Raw genomic sequence first — 27,407 nt, forward strand, 5'->3', positions numbered from 1 at the left:
TAAGTCCAGATATGTTGTCCCATTTCTCCTGTATGAAAATATGCGCTGTGGTTGGCCACTAAGGAGGCGGTGCGGCAGTTATACTTAAAGCGGCTAGGTCGTGCTTACCCCTGTAAAGATTTGGAGAGTCCAAGCCAGATTGCCATTCCGAGGAGCCACAGTAGCCTCGCACAACTGTCGCCATTTCTTTCTTTAACATCCTCCCTCTTCTAGAAGACTTTTGCAGCAGTTCAGTTCCTGCCTTTGCCATCGGAGTTACATTTCTTGACTTAGTCAGGATTCCCGGGCCAACTCCACCACTTGCGCGCAAGAAACCCGCTGGACTTGGTCTTGAAGACCAAATAAACCTTCAAGATGTCTGGAACAGACTACTCATACGATGAGCAGGTACGTTCCCATTCTATGGCAAGTCCAGTGCAGTACTAATGTTTTAAAGGGACAATTCTTCCCCTTCTTCGTTCTCACTGTCGTGGGAATAGTCACAATCCCGTTGACTTACTCTGTCCTCAAACCCAGCTCAGACCCCGGTGTTACCGCTCCGCGAATAAAGACAGATTTCCAACCAGAGCATGCAGACCTGATCGATGCCCAACGAAAGGCACAGAAGAGACGAGAGCGTAAGCTGAAGCGCGGAGTCGCAGTGGTGGCGGGGTGGGCGATTATGGCTTTGATGGCCTATTTGATCATAGTCACTGCGCGTACGGTACCAAAGATATGGAATCCGTATGATATCCTAGGGCTTTCAGACGTAAGTTCCTAGGTTCTGTGCATACGGGATGTAATCTGACGTCAAAACAGTCTGCCACCGAGAAGGAAATCAAATCGCACTACAAGCGCCTCTCCCTTAAATTCCATCCGGATAAGATTAGACCAGACCCAGCAAAGAATCAAACCCTCGAATCCTTAAACGATTACTTTGTCGAACTCACCAAGGCGTACAAGGCGCTTACAGACGAGGAAATTCGGAACAACTACCAACAATATGGACATCCAGACGGCAAACAGAGCTTCAGCATTGGGATTGCTCTCCCAAAGTTCATTGTCACAGATGGGAACGGAAAATATGTTATTCTGGTCTATGCTGCCCTGTTGGGCGTGCTTTTGCCCTATTTAGTTGGCTCTTGGTGGTACGGCACGCAAAGAATGTCGAAAGAGAAGGTTTTGATCGAGAGTGCCAATAATTTGTTCCGGGAATACAGTGAGGATATCACGGAGGGAGGGATTATCAGCGCTTTAAGCACTGGCGTGGAATTTCAACAGACTCTGAAGGGTGATAAGGCAGAGTCGGGTCTTGAGAGGGTGGAGTCGCGAGTTCTTGCAGAGGGCGAACCTTTTACCTATGTTGGTGGACTGACTGCTAAGGATCGGACAAAGCTGGAGGATCTGGAAGGCGGCGTTAGACGAAAGGCTCTCGGTCTTCTCTGGGGATACTTGGGCCGCGTGGAACTTGACGACACCGCGCTCAACCAAGCAAAGATTGAAGTAGCGCCCATCGCTCGCGCTCTCAATGCCTCCTTCAACGCTATCGCTCTTGCTTTCGGCTCAACTGGCCCCATTCTAGCTTCGTTCCTGACAGCTCAGAATCTCATCCAAGCTATCCCACCAGGAGCGTCACCACTCCTGCAGCTGCCTTACATCACACCTGCTATTGCAAGAGCAATCGAAGGCGATGCCAAGACACACCTCACTTTGCAACAATACATGCAACTTCCGGAAGCTTATCGACGAAAATTGTCTGTTGGAAAGGGCCTCCTGACCGAATCACAATACAAGACAGCTATTGATCTGGCAAAGCAGCTGCCCCGACTTCAAGTTGAGAAAGCTTTCTTTAAGGTGATTGGCGAGAAATACATCACACCTGGTTCGCTGGTTTCATTCGTCGTGAAGGGTCGATTCGTTCCGCCTGGAAGTCAGAACGTTCCGGAGGTCAATGAACTAGACTTGGAGGATGTTGACCCCGAGGAAGATGATCTCGACGCCATCCTCGGCAGGCAGAAGAAGACTAGCAAGGGCGAAAAGCTAAAGGAGGACAAGCCAGTCCAACCACCTCTCGCATACGCCCCATATTACGCGCGCAACTACTCACCCCGCTGGAACGTTTTCCTCACAGACAGCAAGCAGGGCAAAATGGCTGTCCCGCCTTTCACCTTCATTGCGTTTGACAAGCCGATTTTCGACGAGAGCGGAAAGCCGACTTTCAACATGCAAACATTAAAGGCGCAATTCCAAGCTCCGCCACAAGCAGGTCATTACACTTTCGTGATGCACCTGATCTGTGACTCGTACGTTGGATTTGACACCAAGATGGAGGTAACGCTTGTTGTGGATGAAGCAGCTAAAGCTGCGGAAATCGAAGCTGAGGACGATATCAGTGAGCCAGACGAGGGTAGGTCTAAACCAACACACTTCACACGTTCGAATGCTAACAGCACAACAGACTCGTTAGCTGGCCAAATGAATGCACTCAAAACCGGCGGCCTCACAGGTCCACCCCCCAAGAAAAAGAAGAGGCCAGTTACGGAAGAGTCAAGTGATGAGGAGAGTGGTACGGAGGGCGAGGAAGCCGAGGATACCAGTGAAACCGATACGGACACTGATGAAGAATAAATATCTTGGAATTGACATTTTCTGGCCATTGCATTTCGATCGGGGCGTGTAAAAATATCGGCGTAGCATTGGGGCTGGCGTTCACATACATTCTGCACTGTGGTTCGTTTGAAACTCGCAGCGGGTGTGGCGGTTTGTTTTGGTTTGGAGAATAGGATTAGCGGACAGCGAACGGATTCAGAATGCGGAATCCGAGCCAATATACAGACGAAAAACACTCTGAAAGTACCAAGATACTGGGGATATTGGGTTGCAGGGAATTTTTGCACATGTGAACCTTCATTGCACGCAGTATACACAAATACCCCCCCTATCCTTTTATGCAAAGCAGCAGGCCAGGTCCTCCAAACTCCCAATCCTGACATAACAATACAAGTCCTTCGAAAGTCCGAAGGATGAATTAGCAAATCCGAATCCCGCACACATCAACATTCCGCCCTTCAACACGTGCTCGTCGTCCGAAGTAATCTTTCGCCACGTCCTCGATAAAGGCATGGTCTGTTGAAGACCATTGATCGAGGCCCATCCTCGCCACATCTGAACTAGAAACATACACCGCCGGTCCCGTCTCATCAGCGGGGCCATCGTCCTGCACTCGATGCAGAGCTTCATGCTCGTCTTCTCGCTCATCGTCTGAGTCCGTAGCATCCACGATATCACTCAAAGTAGCCAGAATTTGGGTGGTCAAGCGGTGGAAGTAAGCTATTATTGCCATTTCTTGATTAGCTTTCATGTCCCCTGCTAACCCAGTTTTCCCTTTGATGCCAACGGAGACGGTGGATTGGGAGCGCGGACGAGGTGTGATGGGCGTAGAGGGGGACAGTGCGAGGCCGGAGAGGAGAGCGGAATCAGATTCGGATTCTTCTTCTGAGTGGAGCACTTGCTCGCCGGCCGAGGCCCACCACATGAAGCCTGAGTAGGCGAGGGCGGCCCATGATATGGGTTCTATGATGTCGTCTGTATCAGGGAGGTCAAGCATGGGGTCGTCTCGGGGGAGTGAGAGGCTGGAGGAAGACGCTCGGATAGTCTCCGATTCGGAGAAGGAACCCGAGGAGCTTCGGCGACGTGTGGTGCTGGGACTAGATGGGGTGGAGATGTGGCGTGAAAGACTCCATCTGAGAGCTTTGTAACGCCGAAGATCTCGCTGTGTGGCTTTCATCTCAACACCTTGGGGCGATTCGACTTTCGGCCAGATTTTTTCGTGGGCATCTTCCGAGTAGGGAGGGGGCATAGTTATCAGAACATCATAGAGAGCACTTTTCATGGCAAGGATGCTATCTGTTGTGCAGGCTATCCAACCATTGCCTGGTTCGTCCCTTAGGTCTGATTGTTCAGAGCCGGGTATTGCAGCAGCAGCTCTGGAGGCACGGAGGTCTTCTTCCAGGAGTGGGATGTCGTGGACCCCAATGGAGAAGAGCGGCCGGAGTCTTTGGGGCGGAGCAGTGGATGCGAGGAGGTCGGTAACTGCGAGGGGTATGTTTGAAAGTACAGAAAGGTCATATACTGTGAAATCCGTCAGTGAAGTCTGGGGAACGAAACGTAGTGGTACAGACCAAAATTACATGTCTCCTCGACTGGAGCATGAGCTGTGATCAGAATCCTTTTGCGTAGTAAAGCAGCTCGGTGTATAGGAAATATCAATGGCCCAAAGGCCTCCAGCAAATGTGGTAAACTCCATGCGGGATGGTGAGGAGATAGATGGTGTCCAGAGGGGAGCAAAGCAGTACCATCTGATGCTGAGCGATTTCTCCCGTGGCCCTTTGCTTTCAGTGGTGTTGTCCTTATGGCTTGAAACTTCGTACTCGACGGCGAATCTAGTAACGAATCCGTTTCTGCGAGAGCAGGTGGACCGCGAGCCTTATGTTCCCCCCAATATTCCTCCAATGCTTTCGTCTTAGCAGTGTCGACAATGAGCTCACTACCATCGAGTGAGCAAGGGCAAGCTGTCAAAACAGTACAACCTACTTTGCCATTGCTTTCAAATTTTCTGCATGCTTCCAACTTCTCCCCAGTCTGCCATAGCTCAATCGAACCATTACGCCCACTGCGATCATGCGAGCATTTCTCGATTCCTCCGCTGCCGGAGCATTGATGAATGCGCTGAGACCAGCATGATCATCGTGGACGAAATATATCAGGTCCTCTTTGACAGTATGCAGTCCCGATGGCAAGCTCTTGTATTCTACCACCCCTTCCAGCTCAATCCCAGGCAACGATCGTTTCCATCCAATTGTGTAACCGGCTTTGATGTCGAAATAGATCAGGAAGAGGGCCGAGATGGGAGGGAGATCATTCGCAGAAGCATTGGGCATTTCGAGATTCAGCGGCTCTTGGCCTCGTCGGACGGCGGCCATGGTGTAGGATGCTGGGTCGCATGTTAAGAGGAAATAGGGCTGAAAGGCTGCGACTACTTTGGAGTGATGTTGCTGATCCGAGTCGATAGGCCTAAGCCGCACTCGGCTTGCATTTCTCGGCAGGTTCTGGGCAGGGATTGACCTGGGGAATGTGTTAGCGAAGCTTGTCAAAGAAAATGGGCTATCAACTCGTCCGTTCGTCAACTATTACCTAGTACAATCCCAAAAGTAGGTACGGGTAAAGAGCGTATAGCTGGCCCATTTTGATGACTTGCCTAATCTTCACAGTTGATTTGTGAGTGAGGATGCTGATTCTCAGGGGTACTGTACCTCGCTTAATCCTAGTGCGGCTTAACAACGACGGGAGGCAGCAGCCTCTTCTCACATCAACTCCTCTCGATATCAACGGCATATCAAGCAAAGATCCTGCAAAGATCAATGAAAGGAGATATCGCCTTTTAATTTTGTTGATTTTTCGATATTCTTCTCACCGTGAAGATGGCGGAGGGCGCCTCCGGAATCTCCGCATTCGAGGATACCTCTGAAGATTCGGATTCCAGCGAAACTTCAGCTCCTGTATGCTAGAAACATTGTGTCTAAGTTATGGCTAGCACTGATTTTCATTAACCAGTCCACTCAGGTCTCGGAGCAACTAGAACATCCAGTAAGTAGTGCAGAGCCAGGTCATCCTGAAAACTGACATCATATCAGGGCCCAGAGGATGTGGCGCCACCTCCTTGCAACGGCACTCTAGAGGGCGACTTTTCTCTTCTTGAAGTCGGACCAGAGCAGTTGTCAACATTCTTCTTGTTCCCAAGCTTGCCGATGGAACTTCGAGCCAAAATTTGGGAGGCTTCACTGCCAGGACCTCAGCTAGTGGAAACCCGCTTCCTTAACATGCCATGTCACTTGCCAACGCCGAAGCTACCAACTCCTCTACTACACGTTACCCAAGAATCACGGGAGACTGCTTTGAAGAGTTATAGGTAAGTCTCAATTCCTCGGAGTATTAATCCCTCTTGAAGAAATATCTCCAACAGCTCTTGGGGCATTCGACCCGCAATGTCCAACAGCTCCCGGGAATATTCTACTCCCCAAAGCACCTAAAGAAGTATGCTGACTCCAATTCATTGGAAAGGCCGTTATATCCCCTGTCATCACCTTTGCCACTCATCTACATTGACCCAAGTGTTGACATACTGTTCATTAATGAACACATACAACGATTAGATGAAGTACTCTCCGAAATGGATCCTGATGTCCTTCGCTCTCTCCATCACATCGCTTTGGAATCGATGATGATGTTTGTTTTTTCGACCATTGTGAGCAGATTCTTTCCTTGTCTGCTCAGGTTGAGTAGTCTCGAGAGAATTACTATCACGTTGCCCCCCACTGAACCTGAGCAAGAGGGCGGATATGCTGTCTTATTCGATCTTCTAAAAATACCCATGGCAGAATGGCCAGATTCGGTTCAGCGTCGAGATGACCATCTGTTCACTCGAAGAGGCCTTGAGCATTGCAGAGACAGAGGGACTCTTGATGATCCCCGATGGCTTAGGACTGGGTTCAAGAACATTACACAAGCTGTCGAAGAGCGCTTCCGCGCCAATCCAGGTCGAAGGCTTCCACAAGTTGACCTGAAAGGAGTGAGACGCAGGTAAGGAGTGGCGGAAAGACATGGATTATTCTGCAGTGGTCCAGACTGCCATTGGTATCCTTGTGAGGGCGGATACAATGGGGTCCAGATGGATGACATACTTTTCCACAAACACTTGCCCAGCCAATCGAGAGTCTTCGAAAGCCGTGCAGGTCCCGGTCGAAGGATTGGCGAGGTCTCCTCTTGACTCGAAAAACGTTTGGAAATTCCTGGTTCGTTGTGGACGGCTCGGTTCTGATGGGCATTCAGCTACCGATAGCCGTCCGGCGAAGGCTCACTGCTTACTTCCCAACCCACGGCAGGAATAATATGAATCCCGCTTCCGCTAGCTTAGGCTGCTTGTCAACATTTGAACCGATATCCACTCAAGGTTCAAAATTCTTTTTGCCCACGTCATCTACACAGCTCCGCTGCCTTCTCAGAGGTGTCCAGCGTGTACCACAGTCTCCGTCACAATCGTGACTCAACGCCTCAAGCTCAAGATGGCTGCGCTCAACCCTCTTGCAGCTGAATTCGAACCAAAGACAGAGGAATCGCTCGGACAAGGTATTGGCAAGAGCGCCATGGAGCGGCTTGACGAGACAGATGCACGCGTCCCTGAGCTGAAGCTTCTGACCGAGTTCCACCCCTTCCCTCGCATGCCTATCGAGCTTAGACTCAAGACCTGGAAGTTTCACATGCCTGATGCGCGCATCGTAGAGCTCAAGTATTGCAAAAAGATCTTCCATCCTATCTCTCCGACCCCGGCTCCAGCCTCGTTGCACGTTTGTCGTGAGGTAAGCGTTTCCCAACCCTTTAAAACACCTTCCCATTGGCGAAAGCGTCTAGGCATAACAGTCCGGTGCAGGATCGAAGACTAACCTTAGCTTTTAGTCCCGTACAGAAGCCCTCGAGCATTACGTGCTCCTGCACAATCCTCACTATTTGACTCCCCGCATCTTCATCAATCCCCAAATCGATACTCTCTACTTCTCTGAGAAGCGCGGAGGCGAATTCAACGAGGTTTTCACGGTGGATGAGTGTACTTACTTCGACTACTTCAAGACAATGACCAAGAGTATCCACACCTCTGTCTTGACCAACCTGCGCCGAATCGCCCTCATCGATGAATCCTACCTTCTGAATTTGGAATGGGACGACGAGCGTGAAGATGTCTTCAACTTGACTAAATTCACCAATCTCGAAATTGCCGTTATGGCTATCGATTTTGGTAAGAATATTGTCGGTCCAGTAAAGTTGGTTGAGGTCACCTGGGGTGAATGTCCAATTCGTAGGTGTTGGGGGAGAAACCCTTTCCTATTTTCGACTGTTTCATGAACTTCTCCTGATACAATTCCCTCCCCCGAAACAAGCCTAATCGAGAAATTGCTGACTCCACCGTCACCCAGATACCGAACTCGGACGCCCTCACCCTGACTACGACGATGATGAAGTTCTGCACAGTTGCAACCTTTGCGGCTGCCCCTTCATCAAGGAGGTGCTTCTCGAGTTGAATATGGACCACATCTACTTCGAGCAATTGAAGGAAGGTCTCCGCGGTATGTTCACCAATTTTGGGAAGAAACTTCCGAGCTGGAAGGTTCCGAAGGCCAAGACTATGGTATTAGCCGAGAAGAAGAGGGATGTCAAGAAGGGCTCGTTTGAGTTTCATTTCAAGAAGCCGAAGCTCATACCTGGAGGCAAACCACGTATTCCAGAGTGGGCCAACATCAGTGGGGGAGGAGAGCGAGTCATTCGGATGGAGTGTCCCAGACCTCGTTCCGGCTCTTTCTAGACAACCGATCAGTCAAAGGCTTCTATTCCTAGGCACCTGATTTGTCAAGAATGTCTCTTTCCAGGCAATTGGTTCGTTAAAATAAAAAAAAGGCGTTTGTATCGGGGATAGTACTAGGGGAAGATGAGCCTAGTTTCAGGCGAGAGAGAAACAGTCTTTGTGTACTTTGGCGTGACTAGTAGTCTTCAAGAAAACTCTCCTGTGTATCTCGAGCTCTCTTATGCTGTGCGGGATCTGGAATTGTGGCTAGGGAGGGATTGTACTGTACAAAGTATCACAATAATTTGCATTAGCAAAGCTGGTTATGCGACTAAATCTTGGGCGTGCAGGTGAGGCGAAAGGTGAAACCGATGGTTCTGTGCTGACAAGTTTCAGCAAGTGATGAATGAAAAAGGCAAGGCTGAGACCAAAAGTTCCGAGATCGGACGGTGCTGTGGAGCTTTGAAAGTGAAGGGAGAGCAACACCAAGCTCGCTTAATCGTGCCTTGTTGACCTCCCTACTCCGCCAACTTTCCAAACTCCAAACGCCAACAGCTCCTTCTCCCACAATTAATCAGTGCACCACATCACTTTGACTCCTTGCGAAGTTAACGAACACGGCGATATCAACTGCCAACCCCACTCCTCAGCTCGCGACAGACGTTAGGCATTGGTTCGCGAGAAAGGCGAAGGGCTTTGTGAGTTCACCTTTGCTCCATCTTCAACTTATTGATCAACAACTGAGGTATGAACGTCATCAACTATCCCAAAGTTGTTGAGGTCTCTGGGACATGGGATAAAGTGCACCAAATCGAGCCAAGTCACGATCCAAAGACCCTTACCAAGTTCACGCTCTTCCCAAAGGTGCCAGCAGAGCTGCGAGTCAAGATCTGGAGGTTTGCGCATCCTGGACCGAAAATCTTGGGCTTGGAGTACGAGGAGAGGGTTAGCCATACTGTGTGCAGACAACCCCCCCCAGAAATCTTGCACGCTTGCCGAGGATCGAGGGTTGAACACTTGAAGTCTGGCATCTTCTTCGCCTTTGTTTTCAACCTGGTTCAACTGCCGTCGAAACCCCTTGAAAGATCTCCAATCATCTACTTCGATCCGGGACAAGACAACCTCTAGCTCTCAGGCATGAGAGGAGCCTGGACGAAAATCCTCCTTTCCCAGCTCACTCCCCCTTGCATTTCCGGAGGTCTTGACAGTGCTGCCCGCGCTTCCATTGAGCGGCTAGCGTTCAGTCACAAAGTTATATTTGACTTCATCTCATGTTTCAAGTTATACCTGATGTTCTACTTCCCCGACCTTGAGACGATTACGTTCGTGATGGGCCCCAAAGTTTGCCGAGATAGTTGTCGACTGGGCTTATTCGACGTTGACGAGGAGTCCGTGGCCTCGTTTCTCCAGGTTTATGGTGGATCATTCTGGACGAACTATACGCAGAATTCTCGATCGGCCTAGTTGGAACGCTTCTGAAGTTTCTATATATCTTCCTATGTATTATGAGCTGTATCAACTTCGAGAGCAGCTTCAGTCCTGTACGGAGCAAAAGTGGAACTGGGCGGAAAAGCATAAGGAGTTGAAGAAGCCCGAGCTTCAGCTTCAATTGTTGATGCACAATGGCCCGTGGTATTCGGAATGCATCCATCACATCTCTGCTCCTGAACCAATGGAGCCGATATGGTAGTCAGACTGTGGAGATACTTTATAATCAAGTACCAACAAGAAAAAACAGAAGATAGGAGATCATTGAGCAGCGTCATGGTACATGTGAGATTCTGAACGGAAGTTAAGATCGGGGTGGGTAGGACAATCAACGAGGTCTGGGTTTCGGGAAGAGGGCTTACTAAAAGAGTATTTTCTCGCGCGAAGTCATCAAGCAATAATACAATATTCACAATTACATCAAGCAAATTATAACAGAACCGAAAGTTTGGTACCAAGTGATTATATTTATCAACTACCAGAAGAGGGTTCATCAATCAAGCACACTTCACAACCCCTTTGAGACTCTTCCTCCACTCTCCATGGAATTGCTCCCTTCTGTCTATCATCTTCCACCTGCCTAGACAGCGAGCTCAAACGAATCCAGCCGCGAGCACACAACTGCCTTCTCTTCTTCTCTTCTACTTTTTTCTTCTTCTTTTCGTCCTAGTCTCTTCTTTTCTGGTCTCTCCTTTTAGAGAGTGCATCCACCAGAGACCAGGGCTGAGTTCATGAGGACCAATCATCCGTCGCTGCTCCTCTCGCCTGGCGAATTGCCAGCGGTCCACAGAGTTGTCCTCAGCGAAGCGGAGATCTGTTACAAGTCGTCGATCAGGATCCAGGTTTCTGGTTCGGAGAGAGGGGTGAGGGTCCCAGGGGTGTTGTGCGGTGTGGTGATGACTGTCCAGTCTCCAGTGTTGGGAAGAATGGTATTGGCTGAGCGAAGTGTACGGGAAAGTGTCGAATCGAGATTTGAAATTGGGGTGTTATCAACGAGATGCGGTAGCAAAGAACCTGTGAACGCCGGAGTGGGCGGTAATGACTGTGGGATATCGATATCGGTGTCGGTGTGTGTTTGGATTGTGAGGGGGCGATGTTGAATCGTTGGTGTGGGGGGAGTCGAAAAAGATAGCAGACGAGCAATATCGGCGTCGTTGCTCAGATCCGAGAACGACAGGTAAAGGGGTAGAGAACGCCAAGTTGAACGCCGTGAACGTCTTGGTTTGCCTTGCCGAATGCTGAACATTGGGCCAGAACTCTCGACGGGGACACCGCAAACGATTGTATTTGACTCGGAATCGACTGCGATGTCCTCGCCAACATAAAGAATTCCCATGCGGCGTAACTCCTGGCAAGGACGTAAGCCTTCCATCAAACGCCACTACTCCGAACACCAATGTGAAGAAGGGAGGAGAGGAAGAGATGATGATTGTCAGGGGTCTATATAGTCGATGTCTCCGAACAGTCCCAAGACCACGTTCAGCATCGATGGACATAAACTCACGTCATCGTCAACTTCTCCACCGAACAGCCTCTGCTGCTCCTGCTCTAGCTGCATCTTGTCCATCTCTGCCAGTGTGCGCTCTTCAGCCTCTCTTGCCTTCCATCGCTGCCAGCTTTGGTCGAAGTTCTGACGGAGCAGGGGAGAAGGCCGGGTTATGTCCGAGGGAAGAGGGACACTTGTGTCGCGCGCGTATTCGAGGCCTTCGGCGCAATCGAATTGGACGTTTGACTTGCGAGTGATGGTCCGACGAGTCCGAGAGCCAGGACGCTCACGGCGTCTGTTCTGACGGTGATGGGGAGTCGTAGTAAAGCCGTTCACAGGGCCCATAGCGGTTGCTATGAAGTGGTATGCGAGGTGTAAAGGGTTCTTATCCAAAAGGATAGAGGAAAGTAGGAGGTCTGCGGTAAGGAAGGAAGAGAAGAAGGTCAAGGGAAGGACACGGCATTTATATCGTGATTCGTAGAGTCATTCTTCCCCTGATGGTGCAAGATCACGACGGATGACTCGATTTGGATAGACATGGAATTGTCATGTGCTTGCGATGGCAAACAACATTATTGGTGGGACGAGGCGGAGAGGAGGCCAGAATCTCCATGAGTCACAGCCCAACGGTTCGCTTGAACAGCGTGGCAGTGCTCCTCCGGGGTCGCTCCTTGGCGTACCGAGGCAGATTTACAAGCAAACAAGAGATGTGAAACGGGAAAGACTTAACCGCAGTTTAGAGAGCGGAATTCGGTCTTGTTTGTGAGGTGAGATGAAGTTGTGAAGTAGCCGTGAGGAACGCCTCGGTGAAATTGTATGGCGAGTTTTGAGGCTGTGCATTGTGGCGAATTTGGAACTTCAATTGTACAAAAGCTCACCAGACGCACCAGACGGCGGCATAGAGAACAATCATTCGTCAGCCGAGGCAAACACTGCCTTCAAGCCCAGCTTTCATTGAGACCATGTTTGAAAACAAATTGGTCCGAGGAAAATGTCAAGAAGTCTCTCGAGATGCACAGACTCTTGATCACGTGATCGTCACCTTGCCCAGCCCCCTGAATTTTTGCACTCTCAATATCACTCAGAATATCTCAAGTCTTGCAGATTTTTGGAATTCGTCAATGAGATGTTATCAAGGATGACTCTAAATGTTTCAAGCCTTTTATTCTCGCCGTTGCAGCCTACCGCTGCCTTGATAAAGCATCAATGTTGACCTTCCGGTTAGGGGCAATCGAGGAGTCACGACCGAGATGGATTAGGCTTCACCGGGTTTGTCTTCATGCGAGACAAAGAAACACATTTTCAAATTCATCCATTCTGCCCTGAAACTGACAAAGTGACACATACTTCCCCTCTTTCAAGTCTACAACCAAACACAGTTGGAGGCAGCATGTGGAGGCGGTAGAGTACCTCAACAAACATGGAGTCCCTGTAATATCTGTATATGTTGGAAATAGTCTGACATTGACAGGCATGACTCTGAGGAACGCACTGCACCGTAAGCTTGAGTAAGAAAATTCCCCCGAGCTAGGATTTTGTATTCAGAGCTGTACAAAGTTATCCTTGCATTGGTTCTTTATCTCCTAACTTCCGTCTGGCGGGTTTTAAGGCGAGTCAGATCATTCTGTGTACGTGGCCCTTCTCGCATGCATTCAGTCTCTGCTCCATCCACCCTATTCTTTCTCATTTCTCAGCAGCACTTTGATCTCAACTTTCGGTGCCTTCCACCCTACCATCTCTGATAATGCTTCTAGTCTCGACTCTGTCCAATCCAACAGCCCTTGAAGCACCACTCCCCACCTAGGAGATATGCAACCAATGAAGCACTCGGTCTCAAAATCCATTGGTCCTGTAGTACGAAATCTTCTCGGACCCGTCGGATCTTTCTTTTCGAGTGCCGGGTTAATGAGGTCAAGAAACGTTAGCGGGGCGGCGGCGTTAACAAGGTGGGTTGGTATTGCGAGTGTAATCGTCTCGAGGTGTGGAAAGACGAAGAGAATACCACAGTTGAGAATGGATCCCGCCAAGAAGAAGTCTGCAAAACCCTTTGCATTGAAGGACAGATGTTTGACAGGGGCAAGGAAGCTGAGATCATCAAGTTCCGTCCGGAATGTCTCAAAGAACTGCTCGTCCCTCCACAAGGCTTCTCGTTGTGAGATACCATCCAAATAGAAGGTGTCGATCTCGGTATCGACATAGACAATCGGCTCTGGTCCAGGTGGACACCACCATTGCGGATCAAAGAAAGGCTTGTACTTCTTCAGGGCGATTTCGCGAGACTCTCGGCAAGTGTGGAGCATTGCTGGAGGACGCTGGGCAGAGATGACATGATTGATCTTCGAATTGTGTTTCAAATAGATAATCCGAGGTCCTGGAAGCGCGCTTCTCCAGATTTTGAGTCTTATCTCAGTTGGTAGGAGCCGGAAGAGTGCGCATTCGATAGCTGGTGTCGATTTGTCCAAGGTGGCACGAAGGTTGAGGATTTCCCATTCTGGAGAGAGTATACGGTCTGTTTGTGTAATCTTCAGCAATTAGCTAATGACTTCATGTCTCTCAAAGGTGGACTCACAGATCCCTTCACCTTTCTCGCGAACCATTGGTCAAAGTCCGTGGCTAGCTCAGGACCACTGTTATACGATGTCGCCATAGTTGACGACTTCATGACTAGACGCATAGGCTCACGCGACAAGATAATACCCTGTACTGATGGATAGTAGGTAAAGGAGTCCTTTGGTCGTTGATAGAAATTTGGAAGAGGGATGGAAGTCGATAAGGTGGTGACAATTACCCGAGATCGGAGCCTTCCTTTCTTCCACTTTAGCGTATGGAACAAAACACCGAAGAGATCAAAAGTTTCAAAAAGCTTCTATTAATCATTATCATTAACGAAGTTTATGCCATGATCTGCTATAAGCCGAAAATGCATTGCCTCATTATGTAGAAAGACTTTCGCCCCTCAATCATGCAGCAAACCCATCAAACTCCCGAAAATGCACGCAGAAAAACCAAAAATGCTTTTACTGCCCAGTCTTTTCTGGCCAACTTCCAATTCACCCAACCTAGGAAAATATTACATCGAAAGCTGTCCAGAAAGTCAGTCCCAAGCAAGTTGATTTCGAGTGAAAGTGATTAGTCTGAGATCCGATTGATAGTGGCATTCATGCTGGGCAGTTTGCAAGAGGTGCCTGCTGCGTCATCACAAGTCAGGGTGACATTAGCATCGGAGAAGTACACAACCATATTGAATGGTGGTGGGTAATGACTGTGGTCCAACATTAGTAGTGCGGATTGGTAGATGTAAAGCACTTACACAGGGTCGGAGAACTCATGAGCGAAACGGAGGCCGAAGCTAGTGAGACTGGTGATGGTTGTAAATTGCCATTCGAAGAATCCCTCGTCGGCAGTGGGGTCGCACAAAATGTAGGACATTGGAGCGGTGTTGCTGCCGTTAGTCGTGGTGATCCAGGAGGAGCCGCAGGTAGTGTTGGTACCGTTGGAGTTTGGGTCGGTGAATTTGACTAGGGAGGTGTTAGCTGGTGCTTGTAGAGTGGACGAGGAAAGCTTACACGAGAGAGTGTGGTTGAAGGTTGAGTTGCCAGGAAGAGCAGAAGTGAGAAGGATCATGTTTGAGATCTGTTCATCGAATTAGCACTGTGTAATGGAACCCCCAAGGAGCTAGGAGCCACAGAGCTGTTTTGCTTGCCAAGACAGATGTTCAAAAGCCATGATAGCTCCCAAATGAGCTCCATGGCTCTCTCCTCAAGGGGCAATAGATAAAGGCATGATATAAGAATAAGCCTACCTGGAAGTCTGCAAAGATGACGCGATCGCTCAAGCCCGTGTTTTGTGCAACATTGGTAACAGGAGCCTTGGGCAAGGCACTGGAGGCCATGGCGAAGCCAAGCAAGATGCCGACAACTTGAAGGAGATACATGATGTCTTGTTTGGTTGGGTTTGGTGAGGGATTTTTGTTTTGCGAAGAGGCTGCAAGGGAATTGCCAAGGTGCTGCAAGGGGGTTGAGGTTGTGATGTTGAAGACAGGATTGGTTGGGAATTAAACAGAAGTGACGAAATTCTAGGGCTTGTGCGGAGTGAAAGAAAGTTTTGCTCGACAAAGACCGACTTCGGACAGAAACAGGCGAAGTGAGTCTGGTAAATAATTGACTGAGGACTCTGGAAGAGCCAAGCGATCAACTTTAACTGCAAGCAACCGTGCCACTTATTTTCCGAAGTGAATGGCGGCTGAAAGAGGGTGTCCACTCATCCGAAGCTTGGAGCATAAGCAAACTTCCCTTCAAGGCGAAAGTGGTGGACACCATCCAATCAAGTACTCGAGAGTGAGGCACAGCGATGGTTTGGATATCCATGATGGCCATGGGCCATGGGTACCGAGATGTTCTGCGTCTGCCGGCAACTCGGTGATTTGTTCCTGAAGATCAAGCCCGTCATGCCTGTTTGCGCCAGGGGTAGCCAATAAAGACAACGATCGGCCTCGCTGGCGATGGGCAAGCGAACAGAGGTCATGAACCTGAAACACCGAGGTCGTCTATTTTGAGTCTTTGACTTGGAGACTTGGAGTCCGCCAAGCGAGGACGCGGTGCTGGCTTGCCAAGACCGACGCCGACCCCTGAAGGAAAAGAAAGGGGTTGTCTTCGGAAAAAGGAGAGCAGAGGGCAAGCCAGCCGTTTATCTCGGGCCTCTCGACTTCCGGTCCGAGGCCAGGTGCTTCCCCAGAATCCCCACGTCGGACGAGTACGAGAAGGATCAATAAAAATAAAATAAACTCTGCATCTGCATCTGCATCTGCAGCTGAGGCTGTGTCTCTCGCCAAGTATTTGCGGAGCTTCCTTCCCGCACAACTAACGAATAACTTTATCCAAGATTTCCCATGATCGGATTCGTAGGGGAGCAGCCACTTCTCACTTCCCACTTCCTCTCTCGTGGAACGGGTACTTGCAGCCTTGCAGGTCTCGAGCACACCGTTGCAAGGCGATGGCGCTGCCACATTTTTGGGTCTCTCCATGTCCCTGACTGGATGGATTGCCCAAAACCGCTGTGCATCCCCCGATGGATCCTGCCACACACACAATCGTGAAGCTCTGATCGAGGGCCGAGGGGCTTGGGCTCACGAACGACAATGCAAACGGAGAGATTGATTTCGATTCTCAAAGTGATGATCGTCAAAAGTCACGGGAGGCCCACGTTTTCTCAGCATGGACACGACTGGCTGCATACCCGAAAAACTATTTATAGACATTCCTTTCTGGGGCGTCATCATATGAAGCAGAAGGCGCTGGTGCTGGTAGTGGGGTCAAGAGATAGCCTCGAGAGTCGAGGTTGGGGAAAGGGGTAATGAATACAGGAGTCGAAGTGTTTGAGCCCCTTTCACGCAACAACAACAACGGCTTCTGCTTCTCCAGTCCTGGGACTTTGATGCAGGATCTGCTCGACACTCTCATGCCTCTCACCAAACGCACGACGATACTTTGCCTGTCACTGGGCGCCACTGGCTCTGCTGGTGCTTGTTTCGGGAAGCTGAAGGCTTTGGAGAGGCCCGCTAGAGCACCCCCCAATGAATGAATAGGTCCACTGCTGCCTCTAAAATCTATCTTACCGGTCAGCCCCGAAGATAAGACGGCTTGCAGACATCTGCGCAAAACTGTGGTTGAGGCAATTAAAGCAGCTCCTTGTGAAAAGTCCCAAAAGGTGCTGGTCGACGCTTAATAACTTTTGATACTCGTGATCAAGTGAAGGCTGGTTCATGGGGAAAGGATGACTGTGTCAACAGCTCCCGAAGAAGTAAAACGTTGCGTGCAGAACTCAGAACTCCTTCCCCTTCGTCTGTCTGAGCCTGTCAACTCCAGCCGCAACCCTCCCGCTCTTGGACGAATCCGAGGTTGATGATGAGCAACTCAGCCCCCCTCGCTCCCGCCGTGCTGTCCCAAAGTTCCACCCCTCCTCCCGTCTCGCAATTCTTGGCCATCACATCAACGAATTGAGAGCAAAAGCTATTATTATCTGCGTCGAAAACAAACACAGGAGCAATTCTGCAGTATCGTCATCTCTAGCCACATTGCTGAAGGAACTGTTTCGAAACTTCAAGCGGACCGGGTCTCCCCTCCAACACAGCCTGTCATCTGGGCTCGCAGCTTTAGCTCTCAGACTGCTGGCCACCTCGCGCCGAGCCCCACCACCGCTGGCTGTGCAGAGCTTCAAGCACCGCTCCCCTGATCCCTATTGAGCTCCGCGCACTATTGCGCTTCTTTTCTCAATGCCCTTTGGAATAAACAGGCATAGCAATCGTTCAAAGCAGGCGTTGAACGATACAGCCGCGCAGGGAACGGGCACTCCATCGAGCGGTTCTGCGAGTGAACTTACTGAGACCTCCCCAGTATTCGCGGACGAAGCCAGGACAACGCCCCAAGCCTTCAACCAACAACGCGCCGAGGGCCAACCTTTCGCTCCATCCCACATTGGACCGGATTCTGATAAACAACAGAACTCTGGGGATCCGCCAGCACGATCGCAGTCGACACGGTACGCCAGCGCCTATCAACCCCAAGGCTATCAGGGCGGCCACGGCGGTAAGTCCCAACTTCTCGGCGTATTGATCCCTCTTGGAGCAATGTCCAACAGCTCTTGGGACATTCTACTAGCAATGTCCAACAGCTGCTGGAACGTTGTACTATCGAGAACACCTGAGGGCAGCATGCTGACTTCGGTTTCTTGGGATAGGTTCCGCTGATGATTTGACCCTCGACTCGAGAAAGCATCCACAGCAGGGAGGAGCACAAGTATTGCAGCCTACTGCCCAACCACCTATACATAAGAAGAGCAAAAATATATTTGATCGTATGAGATCGGGGTCGAGTCGGTCGTCAGAACAGAAGCCTCCCCCGCAGGCCCCCTCCTACAACAACACGGCGGGACTCGCTCGCAGACTGTCGAAACGCCAGGAGAATCCTCCCGTTATTCGCACAGTGCAGCAGAGGAACTCCACAGAGCAACAGAGGCTCGACTGGTCCGCTGGACAAGACTCGAGGTCACACCTACCTTCACCGCAAGAACGCAGCGAGGACGAGAGTCAGCTCGATCCATACCTCATCCGAGAAGCAGGATCAGGGACTCCATATATCGCCCTCAACGAAGGAGGCTTGCAATCCATTCGACCCGTGCAAGAAGACACAGAGTTGCCGTTGCAGGGAGCAGACGAAGATCATCGTCAACAATTCGAGGCTCATCAACAGTTCTTGCGCGAACAGGCGCAGCAATATCACTCCGAGTCGGACTCGCAGCCTTATTATCAACAGAATCCGAGTCAACCACAAGTGAATATTGATCCATCTCCTCTGATAAGCGATCCCTATCGACAAAACCCCGAGACCGTGTCGCAGCTTTCCTACGACTCACCGACAGAGCAGGAACTGCGACCAGTCTCCGTGCAGTCAAACGGACAGTCGCCCACCGCCTACACGCCCACGGCTCAACGACAGGAGTTTCCAAGCCGCACCACATCAATTCAAGCTCCAGCTCACGCTCCACGACCTATCTCTCAATACGGTGCAATGGCCCCACCTCCTAGTGGGACGCAGCAAGGCCACAGGCCTAGAGATTCAAAGCAGCCATTGCCAGGCAATGGGCAGGGGCAAGGGCAACCAGAATCACGAGAGGGTCCCCCACCTGGTTATACCAGAGGACAATTCCCAGCGAACGCTCAGCCCCCAACTCCAGGGCTGACCCCATCAACATCGGCGGTTGGAGCCCAAGGGCCAAATTATAGAGGGGGACCACCACAAAGGGACCAGTATGGTCCACAGGGTGGTGGAGATCAAGGGCGGAGTACACCACCGCCAGCCCCAGCAGATCGTGATGTCAATGATGCATATAAAGAGCTATGTAAGTTAGAGTACCAAGATTCGTCTCGCAGGTACTGATTCTTCTCAGTGACGAAGTATAAGAAGGTCAAAGGCTTGTATTTTGACAAGACGGCGCAAGTCGAACAGCTACAGAATACACTGGCGAACCAGAGACTCTCACAATCTCGGACCTCACTCGATGACAGCGAATATATGACAAGATTTCAGCGCTTGGACGGTGCCACAACAAATCTTGCATTCAATATACGGAAAGATTGGCGGTCGATCCCACCTTGGCTAGTTCAATATGTCAATCAAGACGCTTTGAAAATAGGCAAGCAAGAAATGACCGCTGTGGGCCGGGCCGCCATTACCAAATTTCTCGTGGAGGAGGTTTTCAACCGGACTTTCCACCCAGGATTGGGTACAGAATTGAGCTTGAGCTTGAAGACTGTTGAGCAAAACATTCGTCGTTTCTCTCCGGCTCTGAACAACCAGGAGGAGTCGGATGCTCTGACCGCCAAGGTTGTGCAATGGAGGCTGGCAACCTTGGAAGGTCTCAAAGATGTCCTAAATTCACCAACAGCCGAAGAAAACAAAGAGCAATTCAAGCGGCTAGCCACCACAAACCTGACGGCTAGCTTGATTACCTACTTGCAAGAGCCAGTACCAGCTGGGATTGAAGATAGCGCGCACATGATCGTGGAATTAGCAGTCAGCATCGCAGCCAACTTGCCATTGGAAAGCAGAGATATTTCCATTGTGTATCCAATGCCAGGAGATATGCTGCAGCCTATGATCATGAAAGTCGAGACCGCTATTCCAGCCTTGGAGAATCCAGGTGTCGACAGCGATGCGGACGCTGCCAGCACTGGGAGCGGGGACAAAGACGATGCCTCGAAGGATGAGAAGTCTTCAGATGGGAAGAGCAGGAAGGAGAAGACCAAGAGCGGAATGTTGTCTGCCATGATGGGCGGAAGTTCCACCTCGACTGCCAGCAAGAAGAGTACTAGTTCTCAGGGCGGAGCAGAGACTAGTGAAGGGAAGAAGGCGTCTGCTGAAGATGGGGCTCAGAGGGTCCGCCTTGCTGGCTTTGTGGGCGTAGAGGTCAGGGGACGACAGGTGTTGGTCAAGTCTCCTGTTTGGACTGTGAGCTAGATTTTCTCTTCAACGGAGTAGAGAGCGGTTTGAAGGAGTGGATTGAAAAGCTGGGAATTGGAAATTGGAATTATTGAGTGATGGATGATAGTTGATGTGGATACGAGGTTATGAAATTCATATGATACCATTCTGTTGGTGATCAGATCAGAAGATATATTGAGATTACACATATTATTATGTTACCCCGTGTCTAAGCTTCGCAAGACCTGTCTTGCTTCAGTCTCTCTCCCTGTCACTTGAACTTCGCCACTTCGAGAGTGAGGTGTGCCTCGATCTCCGAGAGGTAGAGAGAGAGAGAGAGAGCTCTTTTCCTCCAGACTACCCCGGGTCGGCCAGGGAATCAAATGAAACCAGAGAACATCATGCAAAGCAGCACAGAAATAGTATCGTGAATCCATCAATTATGTGCACCTCATCCATCTCCAAATGAATGACTTTTCCACCTATATATCTCTCTCACACTCTCTGCCATGCTAACAATGCTTAATCTGGTATGAACTAAGAATCTAACATCTTCTATTCAACCTTCCAAACATCTCAAACAAAATAAAACAATGAACTCCGTCGCCATGATTGATGTGTGTAAATGCCGCTTCGCTCGCTCAATCGCTCATACGCTCAATATAGGACTTTTGCGTGCCACATTCCAGAAAAAACATAACATCCAGTCGTTTCTGCTCGCTCCGTTCGCACAGCAATGATTGCATTCCACACTTCAGGGAAAATGAACGTCTCATCCCCACCCAAGATTCTCCAACGTGCTTCGAGCATCACCTGCACTCATTCCACTGACTCCCAACGCTCTAACCTGCGTACCCTTTCTCAACCGCTGCAGCCCAACAGCAACCTTCCAGCTTTCCTCCTCGGTGATTACAAACACATACTTCTTCCCTTCTTGATCCCTGATGCTAGCCCTCAAGACGTGCAGTCTCGCCGTCTTCAATTCTCCAGTCTGGAAGGACACACCATGTTTGTCAGTTCTCACATTATCCCTAGAAGGCGACGACGAGCCAACAGAAGAACCATACGCGGAATCAGAGACAACAGAAGCGCGCGTAGAAGCGGAACTAGAACTATACGATGAAGACGCGGAAGACGCAGCACGAAGACGACAATCATTCTTGCAGAGTTGGAGCATGTCGGCCAGCAAGGCGTCGGTCTCCTCGGGGCTGGCAGGCTTCTCCTTATCCAATCCCCAGAGACGGCGGCCACCTCCCTTGAGAGGGGAGCCGTTGGAAGCAACGCGCGCAGAAGCAGAATGGCCAGCGGGACCCTGGCGGAAGGAGGGACACCATACCTCTACGAGTTTCATTGTCCATGCTTTGACGTCCCACTCTCGCTGTGGGACGCCGCGGACGTCATCATCGATGAAGAGACCTTCGGTTGTGATTCGGAGGATGAGCCCGTCCGTTACGGAGCCAACTCCGGAGACCAATTGTGATGTCGGTGTTTTCAGGAAGGCGTTGTTGAATGCATAGACGGCCTTTATAACAATCTTATCGGGATCTTTGGTGCTGTACGGACCTCGATGCGAAGGGGGAGGTGTGGTTTGAGATGTGGTATGTGAGGCCGCGTATGAGGATTCGGAGAATATCGAGGAGGGAGCTTTCTTGTGCGTCGGCTTCAGTTTGTCGTACGGTCGGTAGGAGTAGGACTCCTCTTCAGTCCCTACATAAGTCGTTGCTGATGGAGCGGGGGGGGGTCTCTTAGTAGGAGAGGGTTGAGTTGAACGAGTGGTTGCAGGAGATGGAGGCCGGCCTCTTGGCCAGGGGTTTGTCTTCTCGCCAACCGCAGAATACGCGTACGTACTTCCCCTTGGCTGTGAGTCTGCCTCTAGCTTTCTCTTTGCCTCGTCTTCCTTTCTCTTTGCCTCGTCTTCCTTTCTCTTTGCCTCATCTTCCTTTCTCTTTGCCTCATCTTCCTTTCTCTTCTTTGCCTCGTCCTCCCTTCTCTTCTTTGCTTCATCCTCCCTTCTCTTCTTTGCTTCATCCTCCCTTCTCTTCTTTACCTCATCCTCCTTTCTCTTCTTTTCTCGAGCCTCGTCCTCTTTCCGCTTAGCCTCGTCTTCCTTTTGCTTCATTTCTCGAGCTTCTCGTTCGCGAGCCTCCTTTTCTCTGGCTTCTTTGAGTCGTTTTTCGAGGTCTTCCTTTCGTTTCCTCTCGGTTTCTGCCTTTTTTCGTTCTTCCTCTTTTCGTTTGGTTTCTTCTCGGGCTCTTTCCCATGCGCCCCTTGCTCCGCTATTGGCATTCGAACTGGCGCCTGTTGCACCAGGTGGGGGTGGATTTGCTCGTTGCCAGGAGGGTTTTGGTCCTGCGGTAGAGCCACCGCCGGATGTCGAAGGTTGTGGTCCAGCCCCAGGTGCAGAGCCGTTCGCATACCCGTTGGATTGTGAGTTTGTGTGTCCATCTGCGTGCCCGTTTGGTGGTGGGCCAGCGCTGTAGTTTTGGGCGCCTCCCCCTGGTCCGGGGCCGCCGTCTGACTGTATTCGTCCCAATGCCCAAGCACCAACTCCAATTGCCACAATCAGCATCAACATGCCCACCCCCCCGGATCCCTTTACACTATTCCACCATGCTTGAGCTGCAGGTGCCAATGCAGAGCCGATCACAACGAGTATAAGAGCTGAGGCAAAGCCTGCAGCGAAGCTATTGACGTTGGGTTTCAGCGAAGGCAGGTATAAGAAGCCCGAGCCGGAAGAATGTGGAGGTATTATAAAGATATCGTATTTCCCTGGGGGTAGGCCTGAGCCTTTTGGTTGCTCTCCGTGTGGAGGCGGAGGTGGAGGATTCATCGTTGCTCTGTGGTGCTACACCAGCTCGGGACGTTGTGTACCAGCTTCAACGGTCGTTATGTACAAGACGAAGGCGTCAATTCTCCGCTTCGGTACTCGAATAAGATTAGGGGTATCGCAGAAGATCGTGAGGAGGTCATAAGGTCGTGAAGGAACTGCCATGGGATTAGCTGCTGAGTTTTGCAACCGGCGAACGAGAGTAAACAACGCACCTCGAAGCAGACAACGGACAAGAAGAACTGACAGGCTCGCAGGCCGGAACACAACTCCAGACGCCTCTATGATACAAAAGATGGCGGGCAACAAAGGTGTATCGGAATCCGGAGGTCGTGGTCGAAGTTGTGGTCGTCGTCGTTTGGCAGGTCGAGAGGTGTTTACTCTGAAAAAAAGGCCGCTCGCTTCCACGGCCCCGGCCGAGCTAATCTACCTGCAGCGCGATAAAGCAAGCAGCCCTCCACTCGAGTCGAGTCTCTCTATTGGAGGCGTTTCAAACTACCCGACGAACAAAATTACTCGTTCTTCAGCCAGCAGGGAGCCCGGAAGGGTGGAAATGGTACGAAGAACAATCTCCCGAAGACGAGGAGATCACACACAGCTCACGCTCTCCACAGAAGGTCCGAGAGTGCCGTTTTTCTTTTGTGCGCTGCGCGCTGCGCCCGCGCCTGGCCACTCACAGCAGCTGTCTACCAGCTCGACTCGTCCTCCCAGTGGCAAAACAAATGTTTACACCCAGCGCCCAATACCTCAGCAAAGGCACAATGTGGCCGCGTTGAGAGGTCACGACATTGCAGGAGCTCCACTCTGCACAGCGAATTATGGAGTTTGTGTCACCGTTCCAGCCAGCGTTGCATCCGCGCCTGCAGACGGACGGCTCTCGAAATGGAAGCACCCAAAGCCTTCCAAGTCACACGGCAGACAGGGGAGCACAATGTGCAAGGGGACGGCCCGCCTCTAGGAGCAGAGGGATGGTGCCTCCGGCGCCGGATTGGCTCCCCCGGCGCGTCAGGGTTGGGCTCGCAAAGTCGTGTCGTTGCTGGGCAACGGGATGCCATGACGTGTATATTGTAGGGAGAACGAAAGGGAACAGTATGGCAGTTCAAGGGGCTGAAGGAGCGGGGATGAAGTCATGGTTTGCTGTCGATACTTGCTGCAGATCATTACAGTACTCTACATTATCGTTCAACGGTTTGGGGATACCCAAGTGCCGATCGAAGCTGTGGACTTGGTGAACTCTATCTTTGCTGTTGATTGGACCAGGAGTATTTGGAACATCTTGCCCTCGTGTCCTGTCAATGCCCGAGAGCATACGGTTCATTGTATTCTGTCAATGGTCGAGAACCAGTCAGTTGATTGTGCTTGTTAACCTCCGAGTTTCCTTAAGTCTTGCTACATTCACAGTATATTAATATTCGAGGGCTGACCAGTATAATGTTCTTATAGTGATGGGACATTCGTTCGTAAAATCCATCGATTTCATTTATGCAAGCATTATGGTATTCTCGCGCAACGCCTTAATGTCCATCTATGGAGTCCATGGCAATGTTCCAGGCAACGCCAGAATTATGCAGAGCCATATGGTAGAAGCAATGGGCAACTCCTATGCTGTAGTATTCTTACACATCGATGCAGGTCCAAATATCTCCCTGGACGTCTGCAGAGTTATGTGGAAAATGAAATGAAATCCACTCCAATTTTTGTGTCGTCCCAGCGAAGCCTAGGAAAAGCTTCAATTCCAATCAGTATGCACCGAACCTCTATGCTTGTAATTCCACCCGTCGTTGAACGTCCAACCTGGCGGCCGACATTCTAATTCCCTCGATCCATCAGATGCCTGAACCGTGTTGCTTGAAAACCCAAACAAGGTCACCCTCCAAATGACGCAATGCAGTATCAAAGACCGCCTTGATGTCTTGGGTCAATGCTTGTTGCTCCGGACGCGCGAGATTAACGAGTTTCTCGGTGTCCAAAACCTCCCTGAATCCAGTAGCGATGAAACTGCAATGCTCCTTCAAGGGGTCAGGTTGAGGACCAGATCCTTGAGACGCCATTGCTTCCAAAGCAGTAGCCTGCAGAGCAGCTGCTGGTTCAACAACTACAGCCTGCTTGGGCTGTTGGATCTCGTGCATGGCTACAATGGGGGCCTGACCAGTGCCCATATCGGCAATAGGAGCAACAGCAGTGGTCTTCGCGCCAACTTCAGTGCTCATACTAGCAACAGGAGCAACGGTCGTGGTCTTTGGTTCGGCTTCCTCCATGCTGAGACCGTTGTGGATAGAGACATCCTGGGCCTTGGACTTCGTAACTTCGCCGGTTTCAGCAGTCTTTCTGGCCGTGCTCTTGAGAGGGGGAATGGGGTTCTTGATATTGGGTTTCCGAACAGGGCCAAGGCTAGTCGCCCGTACTTTTGGGCCGCCAGCATCAACAACAATGGTGTTACCTTCAAGTCCTGGAAGGTTCTCCTTCAAAATACCAGGGGAGAGACCGGCAAGAGCTTCCTTCGATGCGTCAACGGTACGAGTTGGAGAAATCGTAGGCTTCGGAGTAATGGTATTGGTGATTTTCTCGTTTGCATCTGTGGAAGGAGAAAGTGGTGGAAAGGTTCCGAACAGCTTCTCGTTCTCAGCTTTATTCTCTTGCATGAGCTTGTTCAGCTCGGCCATTGCAACGTCTTCGTCGTCGCCTGAGAGATTCTTCGACAAAGTCAGTTGATCTTCGGCAGTGAAGAGCGATGGTTAAAGACTTACCTTCGAGGTGTCAAGTGGCTTAAGTATCTCATCTTCGTCGTTGGAGAACAGTCCCTGCAGCAGTATTAGTAAATCTTGGACAATGAGCAATGATAGTCGAAGAACCTACACGGAGTGGTATGACCGGCTCACCGACTAGGTCATTATTGACAGTTTCGTGCTTTAACAGAGTCAGTTTATGCAGACCCTGATAGGGAATAAGTCAGGATCTTACACCTTGAGTCTCAACAGGATTGCCTGCCAAGTTCTCCTCCTTTCTATTCTTCTTCTCAGGTGGACCGCGCTCTTCCTTTCCGTTCTCCTGCACCATCTTAGGAGGCAGCGGACGTTTCTTTGATGCTGGAATAGGGGAAACCTCGCCATCAAGAAAGCCAAAGACGCTCTTGTGGACTGACGATTTTGAAGTTCCACTGTCATCGACAATTGTCATCTTGATGGCAAGACCTCGTGTATGTGGCTTCACGGTTTGATCAATATCGACTTTCTTGGAAGTAGGAGAGCTGCCGAAGGTAAATGGAGGCGGAATGGTCTTTCTAGGAATGACTAGGTCGTTAGGAGTCTTGAAGGTAGTTAGCAGAAGATCTCAATGATAGGTAAATAACGTGCCTTCGGAGTTCCCACCGTCTTCTTGACAGGCTCAGTTGCCCTACGTCTCAACTTCAACTTCGTCTCAGTATTTTCCCTTTCTGCAGAGCTACCATTACTGCCACCCTGCACTGCCTTGGTTGCTGCTTCTTGTGCCAACAAGTCCTTCGCAATCTTGGCAGTGTGACCGAAGGACAACCTGATTGGGGCTCCAGTTTCATTCTTGCACTCACTTAGGAAGAGACCTTGTGCAGCCGCTAGTGTCGTACGCCGGGAAATGGTTCTGATGTTGTAGATCGCATTGTTGCCCAAGTCCTTGGCGGGCTTTATGACTGCAGGGATGATACTATCGAAGTCCGTGATGTTCCAGGTCTTCAAGATTCCTGCGATAGCTGAGTCTCTGGACTTCTGCGTACTCTCATTGCGCTCGCCGAGCTAGAATACAGTCAGCGCCAGGTATTTCTGATAGTGAGCAAAGATTCAATGTTTGCAAGGAGGCGGAAATAATCAAAATCGAGTGTGTCAATTTTCGATGATTGTTCTCCGGGAAACACAAACAAGCGAAATCGAGACTGTTGATTTCGAATGTTTCAAGTGTTCCCGAGAAAGCAGGAACATTCAGAATCAAGGTCTTCAATTTCTGGAGGTTCAAGTACCCAAGAAAAGACGATCGTTTAGGAGAATACTTGCATACCTGCTTGTAGCCACCCTTGGCAGGAGCGTCCCCTTCTGCCATTTCGTTTGCTGTGATCGGACGAAATTGGAGGTGAGGCTTTGCCCTTTGCGCTGATGTAGATGTTAGCCAAAGGTGACCGTCTGAAAATTCCGCGGAAAATGGATAAACGCTTCAAAGGCCGGCGGAAAGCAAAAGATATTGTGCATTTCAGGGGGGGAAACAAGTGACCGTTGTGCACATGGGCGGAAA

The 27,407-nt window shown here is 50.4% G+C and overlaps 11 protein-coding genes across 11 annotated transcripts; 4 read left to right on the forward strand and 7 right to left on the reverse strand.

Annotated features, from left to right (window-relative positions):
- Window positions 1–162: 162 nt before the first annotated feature.
- On the forward strand, window positions 163–2,807 carry K444DRAFT_439629 (uncharacterized protein). Its single transcript, XM_024872832.1, has 3 exons — window positions 163–387; window positions 437–748; window positions 799–2,807. Exons 1-3 carry the CDS (start codon window positions 355–357, stop codon window positions 2,605–2,607), a joined length of 2,154 nt encoding a protein of 717 aa, XP_024735105.1. The 5' UTR covers window positions 163–354; the 3' UTR covers window positions 2,608–2,807.
- A 103-nt stretch (window positions 2,808–2,910) lies between these two features.
- On the reverse strand, window positions 2,911–5,228 carry K444DRAFT_592105 (uncharacterized protein). Its single transcript, XM_024878225.1, has 4 exons — window positions 5,173–5,228; window positions 4,573–5,103; window positions 4,161–4,525; window positions 2,911–4,110 (listed from the first exon to the last, which is right to left on the reverse strand). The coding sequence occupies exons 2-4, from the start codon at window positions 4,959–4,961 to the stop codon at window positions 3,008–3,010; spliced, it is 1,857 nt and encodes a 618-aa protein (XP_024735106.1). The 5' UTR covers window positions 4,962–5,103; window positions 5,173–5,228; the 3' UTR covers window positions 2,911–3,007.
- K444DRAFT_439582 (uncharacterized protein) lies at window positions 5,212–6,861 on the forward strand. The gene is made up of 4 exons (XM_024872831.1): window positions 5,212–5,537; window positions 5,593–5,625; window positions 5,673–5,947; window positions 6,100–6,861. Exons 1-4 carry the CDS (start codon window positions 5,460–5,462, stop codon window positions 6,620–6,622), a joined length of 909 nt encoding a protein of 302 aa, XP_024735107.1. The 5' UTR covers window positions 5,212–5,459; the 3' UTR covers window positions 6,623–6,861.
- K444DRAFT_439935 (uncharacterized protein) lies at window positions 6,850–8,778 on the forward strand. Its single transcript, XM_024872833.1, has 4 exons — window positions 6,850–7,394; window positions 7,492–7,888; window positions 8,007–8,721; window positions 8,768–8,778. The coding sequence occupies exons 1-3, from the start codon at window positions 7,101–7,103 to the stop codon at window positions 8,390–8,392; spliced, it is 1,077 nt and encodes a 358-aa protein (XP_024735108.1). The 5' UTR covers window positions 6,850–7,100; the 3' UTR covers window positions 8,393–8,721; window positions 8,768–8,778.
- A 905-nt stretch (window positions 8,779–9,683) lies between these two features.
- On the reverse strand, window positions 9,684–10,515 carry K444DRAFT_439532 (uncharacterized protein). Its single transcript, XM_024872829.1, has one exon. The coding sequence runs from the start codon at window positions 10,351–10,353 to the stop codon at window positions 9,868–9,870; it is 486 nt and encodes a 161-aa protein (XP_024735109.1). The 5' UTR covers window positions 10,354–10,515; the 3' UTR covers window positions 9,684–9,867.
- Window positions 10,480–11,915, reverse strand: K444DRAFT_439546 (uncharacterized protein). The gene is made up of 4 exons (XM_024872830.1): window positions 11,364–11,915; window positions 10,922–11,207; window positions 10,681–10,854; window positions 10,480–10,596 (listed from the first exon to the last, which is right to left on the reverse strand). Exons 1-3 carry the CDS (start codon window positions 11,688–11,690, stop codon window positions 10,691–10,693), a joined length of 777 nt encoding a protein of 258 aa, XP_024735110.1. The 5' UTR covers window positions 11,691–11,915; the 3' UTR covers window positions 10,480–10,596; window positions 10,681–10,690.
- A 1,103-nt stretch (window positions 11,916–13,018) lies between these two features.
- On the reverse strand, window positions 13,019–13,992 carry K444DRAFT_631255 (uncharacterized protein; the record flags this gene model as incomplete). Its single annotated transcript, XM_024883333.1, has 2 exons — window positions 13,019–13,867; window positions 13,915–13,992. The coding sequence occupies 2 exons, from the start codon at window positions 13,990–13,992 to the stop codon at window positions 13,019–13,021; spliced, it is 927 nt and encodes a 308-aa protein (XP_024735111.1).
- A 219-nt stretch (window positions 13,993–14,211) lies between these two features.
- Window positions 14,212–15,651, reverse strand: K444DRAFT_664697 (uncharacterized protein). Its single transcript, XM_024886993.1, has 4 exons — window positions 15,148–15,651; window positions 14,912–14,978; window positions 14,656–14,863; window positions 14,212–14,607 (listed from the first exon to the last, which is right to left on the reverse strand). Exons 1-4 carry the CDS (start codon window positions 15,277–15,279, stop codon window positions 14,475–14,477), a joined length of 540 nt encoding a protein of 179 aa, XP_024735112.1. The 5' UTR covers window positions 15,280–15,651; the 3' UTR covers window positions 14,212–14,474.
- A 1,546-nt stretch (window positions 15,652–17,197) lies between these two features.
- On the forward strand, window positions 17,198–20,732 carry K444DRAFT_614468 (uncharacterized protein). The gene is made up of 3 exons (XM_024880532.1): window positions 17,198–17,929; window positions 18,081–19,241; window positions 19,290–20,732. Exons 1-3 carry the CDS (start codon window positions 17,617–17,619, stop codon window positions 20,357–20,359), a joined length of 2,544 nt encoding a protein of 847 aa, XP_024735113.1. The 5' UTR covers window positions 17,198–17,616; the 3' UTR covers window positions 20,360–20,732.
- Window positions 20,733–20,749: 17 nt separating this feature from the next.
- K444DRAFT_664699 (uncharacterized protein) lies at window positions 20,750–23,514 on the reverse strand. Its single transcript, XM_024886994.1, has 2 exons — window positions 23,366–23,514; window positions 20,750–23,308 (listed from the first exon to the last, which is right to left on the reverse strand). Exon 2 carries the CDS (start codon window positions 23,151–23,153, stop codon window positions 21,096–21,098), a length of 2,058 nt encoding a protein of 685 aa, XP_024735114.1. The 5' UTR covers window positions 23,154–23,308; window positions 23,366–23,514; the 3' UTR covers window positions 20,750–21,095.
- A 1,462-nt stretch (window positions 23,515–24,976) lies between these two features.
- Window positions 24,977–27,218, reverse strand: K444DRAFT_631259 (uncharacterized protein; the record flags this gene model as incomplete). The annotated part of the gene is made up of 6 exons (XM_024883334.1): window positions 24,977–25,843; window positions 25,898–25,951; window positions 26,007–26,057; window positions 26,112–26,456; window positions 26,519–26,917; window positions 27,177–27,218. 6 exons carry the CDS (start codon window positions 27,216–27,218, stop codon window positions 24,977–24,979), a joined length of 1,758 nt encoding a protein of 585 aa, XP_024735115.1.
- Window positions 27,219–27,407: the final 189 nt, after the last annotated feature.

Source organism: Hyaloscypha bicolor (genome assembly GCF_002865645.1).
Source record: "Hyaloscypha bicolor E unplaced genomic scaffold K444scaffold_98, whole genome shotgun sequence".
Classification (NCBI taxonomy): domain Eukaryota; kingdom Fungi; phylum Ascomycota; class Leotiomycetes; order Helotiales; family Hyaloscyphaceae; genus Hyaloscypha; species Hyaloscypha bicolor.

Bases quoted from the DNA above. Each gene is read 5' to 3' on its own strand.
- K444DRAFT_439532 (XM_024872829.1), bottom strand. From the start codon at position 10,353: ATGAACCCTCTTCTGGTAGTTGATAAATATAATCACTTGGTACCAAAC.
- K444DRAFT_439546 (XM_024872830.1), bottom strand. From the start codon at position 11,690: ATGGGCCCTGTGAACGGCTTTACTACGACTCCCCATCACCGTCAGAAC. The intron at 11,208-11,363 runs GTGAGTTTATGT...CGTCCTTGCCAG, and splicing joins GTGGAGAAGTTGACGATGAC to GAGTTACGCCGCATGGGAAT. The intron at 10,855-10,921 runs CCGATATCGATA...GCTACCGCATCT, and splicing joins AATCCAAACACACACCGACA to CGTTGATAACACCCCAATTT.
- K444DRAFT_439582 (XM_024872831.1), top strand. From the start codon at position 5,460: ATGGCGGAGGGCGCCTCCGGAATCTCCGCATTCGAGGATACCTCTGAA. The intron at 5,626-5,672 runs GTAAGTAGTGCA...ACATCATATCAG, and splicing joins CGGAGCAACTAGAACATCCA to GGCCCAGAGGATGTGGCGCC. The intron at 5,948-6,099 runs GTAAGTCTCAAT...TTCATTGGAAAG, and splicing joins ACTGCTTTGAAGAGTTATAG to GCCGTTATATCCCCTGTCAT.
- K444DRAFT_439629 (XM_024872832.1), top strand. From the start codon at position 355: ATGTCTGGAACAGACTACTCATACGATGAGCAG. The intron at 388-436 runs GTACGTTCCCAT...AATGTTTTAAAG, and splicing joins ACTACTCATACGATGAGCAG to GGACAATTCTTCCCCTTCTT. The intron at 749-798 runs GTAAGTTCCTAG...ACGTCAAAACAG, and splicing joins ATATCCTAGGGCTTTCAGAC to TCTGCCACCGAGAAGGAAAT.
- K444DRAFT_664699 (XM_024886994.1), bottom strand. From the start codon at position 23,153: ATGAATCCTCCACCTCCGCCTCCACACGGAGAGCAACCAAAAGGCTCA.
- K444DRAFT_614468 (XM_024880532.1), top strand. From the start codon at position 17,617: ATGCCCTTTGGAATAAACAGGCATAGCAATCGTTCAAAGCAGGCGTTG. The intron at 17,930-18,080 runs GTAAGTCCCAAC...TTCTTGGGATAG, and splicing joins CTATCAGGGCGGCCACGGCG to GTTCCGCTGATGATTTGACC. The intron at 19,242-19,289 runs GTAAGTTAGAGT...GATTCTTCTCAG, and splicing joins TGATGCATATAAAGAGCTAT to TGACGAAGTATAAGAAGGTC.
- K444DRAFT_664697 (XM_024886993.1), bottom strand. From the start codon at position 15,279: ATGTATCTCCTTCAAGTTGTCGGCATCTTGCTTGGCTTCGCCATGGCC. The intron at 14,979-15,147 runs GTAGGCTTATTC...TTCGATGAACAG, and splicing joins TCATCTTTGCAGACTTCCAG to ATCTCAAACATGATCCTTCT. The intron at 14,608-14,655 runs GTAAGTGCTTTA...GTTGGACCACAG, and splicing joins CATGAGTTCTCCGACCCTGT to TCATTACCCACCACCATTCA.
- K444DRAFT_439935 (XM_024872833.1), top strand. From the start codon at position 7,101: ATGGCTGCGCTCAACCCTCTTGCAGCTGAATTCGAACCAAAGACAGAG. The intron at 7,395-7,491 runs GTAAGCGTTTCC...CTTAGCTTTTAG, and splicing joins CGTTGCACGTTTGTCGTGAG to TCCCGTACAGAAGCCCTCGA. The intron at 7,889-8,006 runs GTAGGTGTTGGG...ACCGTCACCCAG, and splicing joins CTGGGGTGAATGTCCAATTC to ATACCGAACTCGGACGCCCT.
- K444DRAFT_592105 (XM_024878225.1), bottom strand. From the start codon at position 4,961: ATGGCCGCCGTCCGACGAGGCCAAGAGCCGCTGAATCTCGAAATGCCC. The intron at 4,526-4,572 runs GTAGGTTGTACT...ACTCGATGGTAG, and splicing joins AATTTGAAAGCAATGGCAAA to TGAGCTCATTGTCGACACTG. The intron at 4,111-4,160 runs GTCTGTACCACT...CGGATTTCACAG, and splicing joins CGAGGAGACATGTAATTTTG to TATATGACCTTTCTGTACTT.